Consider the following 12,641-nt stretch of genomic DNA (forward strand, 5'->3'; position numbering starts at 1 on the left):
AAGTTAATAAATAAATTCCTATATTATAGGGAGAGGAGCTTCAAGGTAAGACTACTTTATTGATGTTCCCACACGTGAGGAAAATCCTTCATTATTGCTTCATTTAGGCTAATTGTCGTTTCTAGAACGTTAATCATCCTCTTTTTAAATGGTTTGATGATAAAAGCTTCAGATGTCAGTGGATCCTTGCAAAAGGATTGAATTTTTAATCTCGAAATGATTAAATTTTCCTTTCAGTTTCTAATAATTTATTTTGCTAATTAAATCATTCTTTGATATTCAATTTACAGACAAAAGAACTTCTAAAATTCATAACCTATAAGAATTCTTAATTAATTCCGTTGTACCCCTTTTACCTTGACAAAATCCGTTACCTTTATATGTGTACATACACATAATGAAAGCTCCTTCAAAACTATTTTTTCCTCTTATAGATTTTCTCCAAAATATTTAGACACAATTTGATGGGAAGATTTTTAGTTTTCGGAATGTTTTCTTTGAGGGATTTATAAGCTTTTTCTTCGTATTCGTGAAAAGCTTCCCGAATAGATAAATCCTCGTAGAGCTTTTTAATTTTTTCAACTGATTCTTCATCCTCTTTAGCATAGTTCTCCTTGAGGATGGCCTTTTGAGCTTCATCCGCTCGTTCGAGGCAAGTTGCAACGAGCCACGTACATTTGCCCTCTTGAATGTCTGTACCAATTTTTCCGGTTAATTTGGGATCACCATAGCAATCAAGGTAGTCATCCTGAGCTTGAAAGAAGTACCCGAATTCAAAGAGAATCTCCTTAACTTGCTCAAAGTCTTCTTCCTTCTTGTACCCCACAAGAACCATGGCAGCTGCTACGGGGAGGTAGAACGTGTAGAAGGAAGTCTTCTTGATTACTATTCTCCTATAGTGATCCTTAGTGAAACGAGAAATGTCCTGAAACTTTGTCCGCATATCCATCTGCTGTCCTAGGCCTGTGTAGAATGAACAATCCAGCAATAGCTCCCATAAGGGCACGTAGCAATCCAAATGGCTGAAATGATCCTTTACCAACTGATAGACACAGTTGTGGATCATGAGTCCATCGGAAAAGACAGAAAAGTTATTGTCCTCCTTCATGTACCAGCAGAGCTTTCCTCTACGGGTACGACTACCATCAATTATATCGTCCAAGATTAAAAACGATGTTTGCATCTACCAAGAAAATATTTAATTAGTAATACGAGTAATTAGATCTCTCTTAAGTGTCAGTTTCGTACCAATTCAAGGCACCAGGCTAGATAGGAAGCTCGTTTAAGATTTTCTTCTGTTTTCATGTTCTCAGAAGCAATTTCTTCATAAGACTTGAGCAGAATTATCGAACGAATATTCTTTCCTCCATCAACGTTGTATTTCAAAACCTTGACAAAAAGTAATTAATTAGTTTAATAAAAAATATTAAGAAAGATTTCTTTTATTTATTATTTTTACTTCTTCCAAATGTTCTCCTCCATCGTCCGGGTCATGAACTTTATATGCTGCTTTCAACTCATTTATAAGATCTACAAAAAAAAAAGCATAAAACATTTGTTAATTTTTTTCTATCCGCTTAAAGAGACAAAAAGCTCAATTTAATGGTTTTGAAATGTATAATAGTAAAAGTAATTAAGAAAAGAAAAAGTCAAATGATATAAGAACTGCAATAAATTAAAGAGAAAACGTATTACCGGGAAACATGGCCAAAAATTGTAGTTGCTTTTTTTCTAGGTCAGCCGCAAAGTCATTTTTTGTACTTTCCATGTTGGATAGAAGGCTGGAAAAAAAACAGAATTAATAAACCTTTACTCCCAACCTCTCAAATAGAGTTAAAATGATACTTTTTAGAGATTTATAAAAATTAATAAAAATGAGAAATAAAAAATACGACAAAAATCATTTTAATAAAACTTCTTTTCACTTCAAAGAAGTTCTCATACTAAGAAGAATTTTCCGTTTTTATTTATCTGGAGTTAGTTAAGAAAACTCTAAAATAATTCATTTAAAAAATACATTAGCTACACCCCTTTAAAGCACCATGAATTAATGATTTATTTAATTTATTTTCAAAAACTTTTCTAAATATTTCTCTCTGTATGACTATATTTTCATTTGACGAAAAGAAAAGAAAATCACTTTAATTTAACAAGTCTTATTTTCATAAAAAGCACTATTTGTAAAATTTACTTTTTCAATTTAAATCACTTCTTATGCTTTTTCATTAATCACTAAAGCCCTAAAAAGGTAACAATTCACCTCCTTACCTCTGTTCAATGTTTGCTAACAATATCGCTGACGGTTTTTTATGAATCTGTGAAATAAATTCACCAAATTAAATAGTTTTCCAGTCATAATTATTTTTTTTTAGATTATTAAAATATTTCCTCTCAAGGTGTTGAATAAATTTTCTCACATTAGAACTCATTTTGAATGATTTGAAAGCAAAACTTTCAAGATAATTCACAATTTTAAGCACAATTCACTGTTCACTTTAATCCTTCTGCACCACCACTGACTGAATGAAGCAATCTAAGCTTCTGAGCTGCCTTTTATAGGTACTTTGAAGAGTGAGAAATACGTTTTTTTTGGTAATAAAACTCATCACACGTGTTGCTGTTTTTAAGCCATATTGGAATAAAACCTTAAATAAATAGTTTTGAACATAATTCGCGATCTTGATTTAATTAATTAACATTTGCTAAGGTAAAATGTTTATTTTTGTTTTTTTTTTAAATAAACCTTTTAATAAAAAATTCAGATAAACAGTTTTTTTCAATAAATAAAACAGAATGAAGAAAAATGTCTTTCTGGTTATTTACTATGTAAAACATTAAATGAAACTAATTCAAACAATAGCTTCTACTCTGAGACTTTACTTTAAAATATTAGAGAAGACAGAACGACGATGTTAAATTTTTCTATATGCTATCAAGAATTTAAGAAAAGTGTGGTCATTTTTCGGAAAAGTGCTGAGATATGTACGATTTTTCCCGAAGAAGGTGTAAAGTAAAGGTATCATCCTCCACTATGTTGATTTAATTTCTCAATTTTTAGCAATATTGTAGAATATTCTAATTAAATTCAAATTTTAATGCATGTAATGATACCTTTTTATTTTCTTTGGGAAAATTTGTACATATCCCTACATTTTTCCTGATAATTACCAAACTTTTCTTGAATTTTCTTCGTTACATGCTGAGGACTTTGCCTATTAGTTTCTCTTTAAAAGAATAAGAATAAAGAAGATATTATTAAAAGAATATTAAAAACCATTTTAGTTTTTTATAAGTAGTTCTAAAATTAATAAATTCCATCCCAAAGTTCCCTTCAACCCTCATAGTCTTACAGAATAAATTTTCGGAGAAATTTGAGCAATACTATTTGGCATTTTCTTTGAATGTTACTTTAGCTAGTCAGTCCTAATTAATTTGATATTTTAGCATAAGCATCTTTTAAGTTCTCACACAGAAAGAGGGAAAGCAAACCCACCGCCGCGCGTGTGTGTAAATATGAATTTCCGTTTGAATACACAAAAAGGGAAATTTGCGTCGCTTCATTTGCAAAATGGCTCCGCTCACGCCAAGAATGCACCCCCAATGAATTTCTGTGAATCCCAGAGAAGATGAAATGCTATTTCATCATCGTGAGTAAATATCCCCAACGACGACGGGAGCTTTTACACACACAGCCCCTCATGCGAACTTTGATGGGGTTGAATGGTAAAGACACAGTGTTTTGTGCACTTTTGTCGTATAATCCAACATTATGTGCACTTCCCGCACCCCCTTTTGCCTTCTCACAAAATCCTTCACAATTTGTCTTTTGCCAACCCCTCCCCCTTGACATCCCGCCACCCCAACCCCCGTTGTAAGTGCTTCTCTTGCCATGATTACTCATCTGATTTATGAGCATCCTATTATTATACTTGAGTGAATTAGAAACTTTAAGAGCAATCGCAAAACTTTTAAGTTTCATGTCCCACACCCTCCCCCTAATGTAGTTTTAGCACTCTCTCTCTCTCTCTCATTCTGTCTTTTATTTGTTTTCATACATTTCCCAAGATATTCTCGTGGAAAATTGCAGAAATTTTCCACGAGAGATTTGTCAGGGAAGTCGCGCGTGTTTTCTTTGGGGGAAATGTGATTGCAATTTTGGTACTCATTTCCCAGAGATTATGCTGAAGTAAAGGATTCACCGGAGAGGTGGGAGCGTACATTTTGTCTTTGGCCCCACACTCTCATAGTTTTCTCATCGTTATTCCATGAAAATTGCGCCAATAAATTGAAGCGGGAAGATGGGGGAGGAAAATCCATATCGAACATTGCAATCAATGAGGAGTTAGATGCAAGAAGGTAATGCAAGAATGCAATTGATTCTTCCTTGAAAGTTTCTGCACGAGTTGCGTCTGTGAGCAAGGAAACTTTAGAGGAATTTCCAACTAATTGGGGAGCATGCACTTGTTAGTTTAGTTCACAAGAGAACATGGAATCAATTTATGGGGCGCAGAATTTGTTCAACCAAATCAATACATATAATAATCTATTGAATTCAAATTACTGTGAAAATTCATTTTACTATGTGCAAGAATTAAATAACAATCATTTGGCAACAGATGGCGTAAGCTGGACGTTGAGAATCTCCACAGAGGGCGCTAGTTGAACGCAATTAATTCTAATAGATAGTGATGAGCATTCTTCCGGTTTTTTCGTCCAGTTGACAAAAAAGCTTCATATTCGGCTACTGAATTCAATATTATTTTGTGAAATTTTCCAGAACTCCAGAGAGGGGGGCGTGAGCTTTCGGGGAAGTCTGCAAAATGTCTCTCTGAGTAACCCACCCCTTGGCTTTGCCGTATAAAAAATGATAATCCAAAATGTGTGACAACATAATATCCTTGATCCTTGAGGGAGGAAAATAATGAGAATGGTGAATTTTTTTGCGGCTAAAGATGTCACATCAAGGAATTTTCTTTAGGGATTTTTTTTCAGCCTCCGCATCATCAAAGTTTCCGGCAAAAAAAAAATTGAGCATACTGCAAAATGATTTCACATGAATGCCATTACTTTTGCGGGAAAATCTCTTTTATCTTTTTATTAAAAAAAGAAAATCTAAAAGTATCAATAACACAGGTTTATTTCATTCAAAATGAATTTTTGTGAATTTGATAAGTTAATTTTAGTTTTTTTTTAAGAAAAGAATTAACGTCTTTTTTAAGAACTTTTGTAGAAAATAAAAGAGAAAATGCATTTTAAGAAATCGTTAAAACATAATTATTCAAAAAAGAAGCCTAAAGCTTAAATTTCACAACAATTTTACCTGACGCAGGTGGATTCTATAAAATTCAAATTATTCAACAATGTAAAATGTACGGGTAAGCTGACCAAGCTTACGGGAGCTGTGTTTCTTTCAGTGTACCAATTTTGTGAGAGCAAACTAGAACGCAAATTAATTTAAATACGTGCAAAGTCGGGAAAAGTTGAAAAGTCATACCCTAAGAAATATTTAGAAGGCCATATCTCGAGAACGGATCCATAGATTTTCGAGTTTGAGCTATCGTTGGAAAGGTCTTAACCTCAACTATAATATATTAAAATATGAAGTAAATCGATAATGGCATTTTCGAAATATTCGAGTTCGAAATTTTCGAAAACTTTGTTTTTGATTTTAGCGCCTCTCGCGGTCATTTCTCGAAGTTGCAATGTTCTACACATTTGTAAGGTTTCACGAAACCTTTCATTTGCGCTTGAGTTGATCGAAATCGGACTTGTAGAACCCGAGATATGACATGCCAACTTTGGAAGGCTATATCTCGAGAACGGCGACATAGATTTTCTTCATTTTTGGCATGGAGCTAGATAATATAGTCAGCTATAACATATCAAAAAATGAAGCAAATCGATAGTGGCGTTTTCGAGATATTCATCGAAAACTCATCGAAAATTTTGTTTTTGATTTTTGGCCCCCTAGCGGTCACTTTTGAAACTTTCGATGTTTTAGAGAGTTGTAGGGTTTGTTGAGATCTTTAATTTGAGCCCGGGTTGATCGAAATCGGTCAAGCCGTTTTCGAGGTATGGTCGATTTTCAATGAAAAATTGTGGCGGCCATATTGACTAAACGGCTTGACCGATTTTCGAAAATGAGGTATAGTTGGAAAGGTCTTGATGGCCCCTACAACATATCAAAATTTCAGATTTTTAGCTATTACAGGGGCTGAGATATAGCGAAAACAAAATTTTGAGGTTATCCAAAATGGCGGACGGGGGGGTGGGGGGTAAAATTTGACATCATAATCGGATGTCTTCCAGTCGATATTTAAACTTTGCCGTTTACCGCAAGTCTCTATCTATTACCGTTCTCTTGCAATTTAGGGTTATACTACGGACGGACGGCCGGCCGGCCGGCCGGCCGGACGGCCGGAAAAAAATTTTTTTGGCGCATACGTTTTTTGGAATGTGGGGACCCTAATTCGTGCTCATCCCAAGTTTGAGCCCGATCTGACGACTTTCGATTTTGCTCGGTACACAAAAGCTGTGTCTGAAAGAAACACAGCTAAAATCCGAAGCGTATCTATTTGAATAACTATGATTTGCAAAAACATCAATGAAGTATCGTAAAATTGTAATTAATAGGAATAAGCTTATATACGTGGAAAATCATTATATATTTCGCCACACAGAGTTTAAACAAAAATCAAAGAAAAAAGGATTTCTTGCAAAAACTTTTCCAATGCGGAATTCTAATGAGCACCAACGTTCGAAAAAGAAGATATTGACGAGCTTTTATGGATGTTGGTGCAAAAATTTCCAAGAATTTTTCTTTATGTTGTTTTTCATGTGGGGAAAAGCAAAAACCGCTTGTGGCAAACATTTAAATTATGTTTTTGTTTGGGAGCGTTCAATTAAATCACTGTGCTGGAAGATTTTGTGAACAATCAAAAATTCCTTCCATCCATATCCTCTTCTCTCTCACATTTTTTTTCCTCCCTCTGCAGTTCAACGTTGCAGATCAACGCACATCTCCATGGACTTGAGGGAATGTGGGGTGGTTGGGTGTGGGATTGTCTTGGCTGCGAGGGATGAACACACAGCAGCGAGAGAAGACAACGAGAGATGGCATTATGAAAATATACATATAAAATAGCATGTTTGGGGGATGAAAAACGAGTCTATCTTCAAGTTTTTTTTTTACCTGACGCACCCACCTTTATATTTTGTCTTTAGGTATTTTTCATTTCGTATTCATCCATCTCTTCGTCTTATATCTTTTGATATTTCGGATGTATATAAGCGTCTCTGTATAATAGATGAGAGGAGCAGGAAAGCTGAGACTTTTCCACCCTCTGCTGTACGCAATTCTCATACACACAGTGGCACATATCAACAATTTATCGCGTGTTTTACTTAAATGTCCGTAACCACCCGCCTCCAGGGTCTCCAGGCGAAAAGTCAAAATTCCACCACACCCTCCCCACGTGCTACTATCCAGGAGAGGCCTCAAGAACCCACAACACTGTGATTTATGACATTTAATTTATCACCGCAACATAAACCCACCACCACACTGCAACCAAACACCACAAGAAACATCCCCTCGGCAGAGGTTGGGGTCACCACCCTCCATAGAAACTTTCAGGGTGGGTTTGTAGGCATATCATCTCCCACCCACCACCAACCTCCCCTATCAATTGATTGAGCAATAAAAATTATCAGAAACGTCCGTAATTACCAGCAGTAAGCACCATCTATTATTACAGCACTTCCGCAGCCACCACAGCATTATTAGTTGGTATACCACAATCGTGGCATACCAAGTATTGTAATCGTCGGAAAAACCGACCATCTCAGATCGGGCTCAAACTTGGTATGAGCACGTTTTAGACATCCCACATTACGAAAGTGGTGGTGGAAAAATTTTGATCCGGCCAGCCGGCCGGCCGGCCGGCCTCTGCGCCAAACTTTACCTTATAACTCGAGAACAGTAACAGATAGAGACTTCCGGTTTGAAGTTTTCTATAGAAATGTGGGTGTAAATTTTCATTTTTTCGCATTTTCAAAATCCAAGATGGCCGCCGTCCGCCATTTTGAACTACCGTTTACCACTTCCCTTATAGCTAGAGATCTGAAATTTTAGTATGTTGTAGAGCTCAGTGAGACGTTTTCATCAATAATTCATACTTGAAAATCGGTCAAGCGGTTTAGCAAATATGGCGGCCTAATGCAAAAAGTGTTTTTTCAATATATTTCAAGAACGGCTTGACCGATTTTGACCATCTTGGTATCAAATGAAAGGTATTGAAAAGCCCTACAACTGTTTAGAACATTTCAATTTTCAAAAACATCCGCAAGAGGCGCTAAAATCAAAAACAAAAATTGCCTAACTTTAAGGGGCAATATCTCCGAACATCTGTTATAGATTTCCTTTAAATTTTGATATGTTGTAGCCTGACTCAATATCTTTCATCAGTCCGAAAATGAAGAAATTCTATGTCGCCGTTTAGAAGATATATCCATTTGAAAAATTCTTGAATTTGAAAAGTTCTAAGAGCCATATCTCTTGAACCGCTTGTCCGATTTGACTCAACTTAGTATCAAATTAAAGGTTTTGCAATTATCTACGTCTTTCTAGAACATCAGAAACCTCTAGAACCATTCCTTGAGGACAAAAAGTGCAAAAAACTGTTTTGGTAGAACATAAATCCGCCATTTTGTGTTCTGGAGGTGACCTTGAAATGTATCAAAATATATGTCAGATTATAGCTTATTTCAATACCTTTCCAGAACTAGTCAAGAAATTTCTGTAGGTCTAATAGAACTTAAGATATAAGCATTTTAATCTGTCAAATTGCTAAATTTTACAAAAAATCGACTTTGCCTACTAATATTACTCACAAATTAAATTACAACGCATAGACTGACCCATTCGCGTTGTGGTATACCAACTCTAATAACTGGACGCGTTATGATTGACTTTCTCAAAAGAAGAAAAAACATCCCCTCGCTCAGGGGGTGTGAGTATGTGCACCCGGTGAAAAATGGAGGTGAGAAGTGAAGAGGAAAAACATACCGCACACTGCGAAGGATATATTTTCTCAAGTGAGATTTCCCAGGAGAAAAATTGGCGCCATGCAGCTTCCGCTGCAACCGTGCAATTGAGATGACTTCCTCTTCGTATACATATATATTGCGCAATGTAAACACCACATAAATAGATTTTCCCTCCAATTGAATTTTCTTGCAAGAATCAATACACAAGGATAATGGTCATTGCAAATCATGTGAGAAATGCCATGCAATTTTTCTCACAGCAGACTGACATACTTTCAGCACAACTCGAAGGAATTTTTTTCCATGAACTTATGGTAGTTGCTTGTATCTGAAGGGTTTGAGGGTAAAAAAATGAAGGTCAGACATTGAATTCTGAAAATGGAATGGGAGGATTGAAAAGTGGAAAAGATGTTATGATAAATGCTGGTACTTCGGGATGGCAAATAAAAGGATTTTATTGAGGAGTTTCGTAAAGTAATTGATAAAAGTTATAAAACATTTTCAATAAAATATAAAAGGAAAAGATTCTAGGGGGTGGAGTTAGCTGGGTTAAGAGTTTTTGAAATCGTTGGATAATGCATTTTCTATAGAAATCAACTAAATGGTCAAATGAAGCAGGGGCATAGCCAGGGAGGGTATTTGGGTGGCGAAATACCCTAAGAGTTCAGACAAAATGGTTAAGCCGTTAAGATTTTTATTTCAAATTTCTAACAAGATTATTTCCAGGCCAATAGTTACAGAAAAAAATTAAAAGAGATTCAAATATTATAAGAATTAACGTTAAACGTTAGAAAAGAAGTGTCAAGGTTTTGGAAATCAACGTCAAATTTTAGAAATGACAAACGTAAAAAAAACGCCAATTGTTAAAAAAAGAACAGCTAGTTAACAAACAAAATTTTAAAAGAAACATCATTCTACAGGAAAGAGACGTTAAGAAGCAAAATAAATGTCAAACGTACAAAATAAGAAATGTCACATGTTAAAAACATGACCAATTTTAGAGTTGCACAAATTTTGTCAAAACAGCTAATTCAGCAGTTAAAAAAAAACGTCAAATTTTACAAAAGAAATGTAAATTTAGAAAATAACTGTGGAACGTTAAAAAACGAATTTCAATCGTTTAAAAAAGAATGCCTTTCGTTAGAAAAGATATAACAATCATCAGTTAAAAATTGCTTATTCGAATGCAAAAGGAAATTTTAACCTCTAGGCCGCCAAGCGTGGTCGTTGAACGACCCCAGCGCTGTATTTCGTGTTATAACTCAATAAATATAAAAGATAGCGTTCCCATCTTTTGGAAATAAGTTCTTTGGTTATCTGAGGAAGTTGTGTAAAAATTTCAGCTCAATCCGTCCACCACAAGAAAAGTTATTAAGGAAAATGTAGAAGAAGGGAATTCAAAAATTGGTGTAACGGCCATGTTGCGGGAAATTTCTTAGAATGAAGTTAGTCACATCATAAATCATATGGTTGAAGGGGGTTGAAGGGTTGTGTTTACTTTCTCACTTTACCATCTCAGTGTCAGAATTATCGCGAATAAGTAACATAAACAACATAAAACATAATTAGAAGCATATAAATGTGCAAAACAATAAAGAATATTCGAGAAATATTTCCATTTATCACGGTGCGGGAAGTGAGGGGAATGTGGGGAAGTAGTGAAAAAAAAATAGCAGTTGCGGTCAACTTCGTGGCAAATTTCTCACGAAGAAAGTGTGAAAAATGAGTGAAAAATGTTTTTCCTTAACCCTTTAACGTTTTTTGGGTCATACCCTGACCCAAAACGAAAATGATTTTTTAGAGATACTTCTAGTTAATATTTTTAGATGCTTTCTTCGCCAGTATAAAGCTAAAGGATCAACCTTTCAAGACATATTTTTTTGATTCGTCCAATTAATTCCTTTATAGTCGATTTTTTGCATCAAACTTGGGAAAAATTGGTCGATTTTCAGCACTTTGAAAATCGGCATTTTTTCCTATTTTATAGTTTTCCGATAGTCTAAATCGACTTGAATCTTATAAATAGACTAAATAACAAGAAAAAATTGCTTTATGAGAACCTTGAAAGTCGAACCAATTTTCCAAAACGCTTTTCCAAACTTTTTGGGTCAGCATATGACCCAATGGACGGGAAGGGATACAAAACGCGGAATTTTTGACAACTCATTTCCCATACAAAACAGTGCGGTGAAGTGGCTAGATGAGCCACGATTTTCAGTGATTTGAGTGATTTCCTGGCCAGAATCTCTGGCCAGGATGTGTTCTGATGGAGGGATGGGTATCCTCCTTTAGTGTTGTGTTAAGTTTAATGCAATTTTGTGGTAAATAAGTGGTAAATTTAACGCAAAACCGTGACAAGGTGCGTGTTTACAGTGTGGAGAAGTGGCTGAATGGGCCCCGAATTTCAGTGATTTGACCGATTTCCTGGCCAGAGTCTCTGGCTGGGATGTGCTCTGATGGAGGAATGTGTATCCCCCTTTAGTGTTCCGTTAAGTTTTATCCAAAAATGTGGCAAATAAGTGGTAAATTGACCATAACACTGTGGCAAGGTGCGTGTTTAGAGGAACCTTCACCTGGGATGACACTGAAAATCCTGACCAAACCACTTCTGGTCGGTCTGATTCTCATTGTAGTTCATCCCAGGGTGCTTCCGAGGCATCTTGGGGGTAACATTACCGGCCACGGACACAGAGTGCCCCTTAATTGTGAATATAAAAAATCAGTGTTTTGTATCCCTTGCGGTCCATTGGGTCATATGCTGACCCAAAGCTTTTCCGGAAAATCCGTAAGTTGGAAAAATTTTTTTTCGACTAAAATCTGTATAATTACGCCCAATGAGTTGGAAAACAGCAAAATTTCCAAAATCGGCCCAGCAGTTTAGGCGCGGACCTTAAAGGGTTAATATCTTCTTCTACGTGTTTCCGGGTGGCGAATTTGTGATGCAAGGGGCAAAAGGACTATATAAGGAGTCTAAAGGTAGTGACCCGACAGTTCCCGGTTTTATAGTTTATGAGAAAATCGACTTCCTTCTTGGGGTCGTTCAACGACCCCACCTTGGCGCTCTAAGGAAGCTCCAAGGTCTTGGCGGCCAGCAGGTTAAAAAAGCAACATAAATTTCGGAACAGAAAATTCCCAAAAGCTCAAAAACAACTTAATCGCTGAAACGTCCAACATCCAACTTGGATGTTGGACGAGAATTTTGTTGACGAATTTTTTGAAATGTCGCTGAATGCAAACAATTGCATTTCAATCATCCCCCGCTTACCGAATTCCGAACAATTTTGATATTACAAAAAAATAAATTCTAAAGCACCCCTTTGAATAAATTTCTCATTACACCCCTGGGATGAAAATTTATTTATTGTGACAACATTAAATCCAATCTCATCAATTTAGAGCAACTTAAATTCTTAATTAAAAATCTTTATAAAAGCTCAGAAATATGAGTCATTAAAAGCTCATTAAATTACCTTCAAAAATAAACTTGAATAAATGAAAATTCCAATATGTTTCAAATATAAATCCCTCCATGTAAGGTAAAGCCAGGTAGTTAAGTACATTAATCTAACATGATTTCGGTTGTAGGTCCATCA

The 12,641-nt window shown here is 35.6% G+C and overlaps 1 protein-coding gene across 1 annotated transcript; it reads right to left on the reverse strand.

The window, feature by feature from the left end:
• Positions 1–236: 236 nt before the first annotated feature.
• LOC129789815 (farnesyl pyrophosphate synthase-like) lies at positions 237–2,497 on the reverse strand. The gene is made up of 6 exons (XM_055826855.1): positions 2,418–2,497; positions 2,269–2,315; positions 1,696–1,781; positions 1,460–1,530; positions 1,249–1,389; positions 237–1,183 (listed from the first exon to the last, which is right to left on the reverse strand). Exons 1-6 carry the CDS (start codon positions 2,427–2,429, stop codon positions 416–418), a joined length of 1,125 nt encoding a protein of 374 aa, XP_055682830.1. The 5' UTR covers positions 2,430–2,497; the 3' UTR covers positions 237–415.
• Positions 2,498–12,641: the final 10,144 nt, after the last annotated feature.

This window comes from Lutzomyia longipalpis, chromosome 2 (genome assembly GCF_024334085.1).
Source record: "Lutzomyia longipalpis isolate SR_M1_2022 chromosome 2, ASM2433408v1".
Taxonomy (NCBI): Eukaryota; Metazoa; Arthropoda; class Insecta; order Diptera; family Psychodidae; genus Lutzomyia; species Lutzomyia longipalpis.

Bases quoted from the DNA above. Each gene is read 5' to 3' on its own strand.
- LOC129789815 (XM_055826855.1), bottom strand. The intron at 1,782-2,268 runs GTAAGGAGGTGA...TTTTTTTTCCAG, and splicing joins TTAGCAAACATTGAACAGAG to CCTTCTATCCAACATGGAAA. The intron at 1,390-1,459 runs GTAAAAATAATA...CTTTTTGTCAAG, and splicing joins GAGGAGAACATTTGGAAGAA to GTTTTGAAATACAACGTTGA.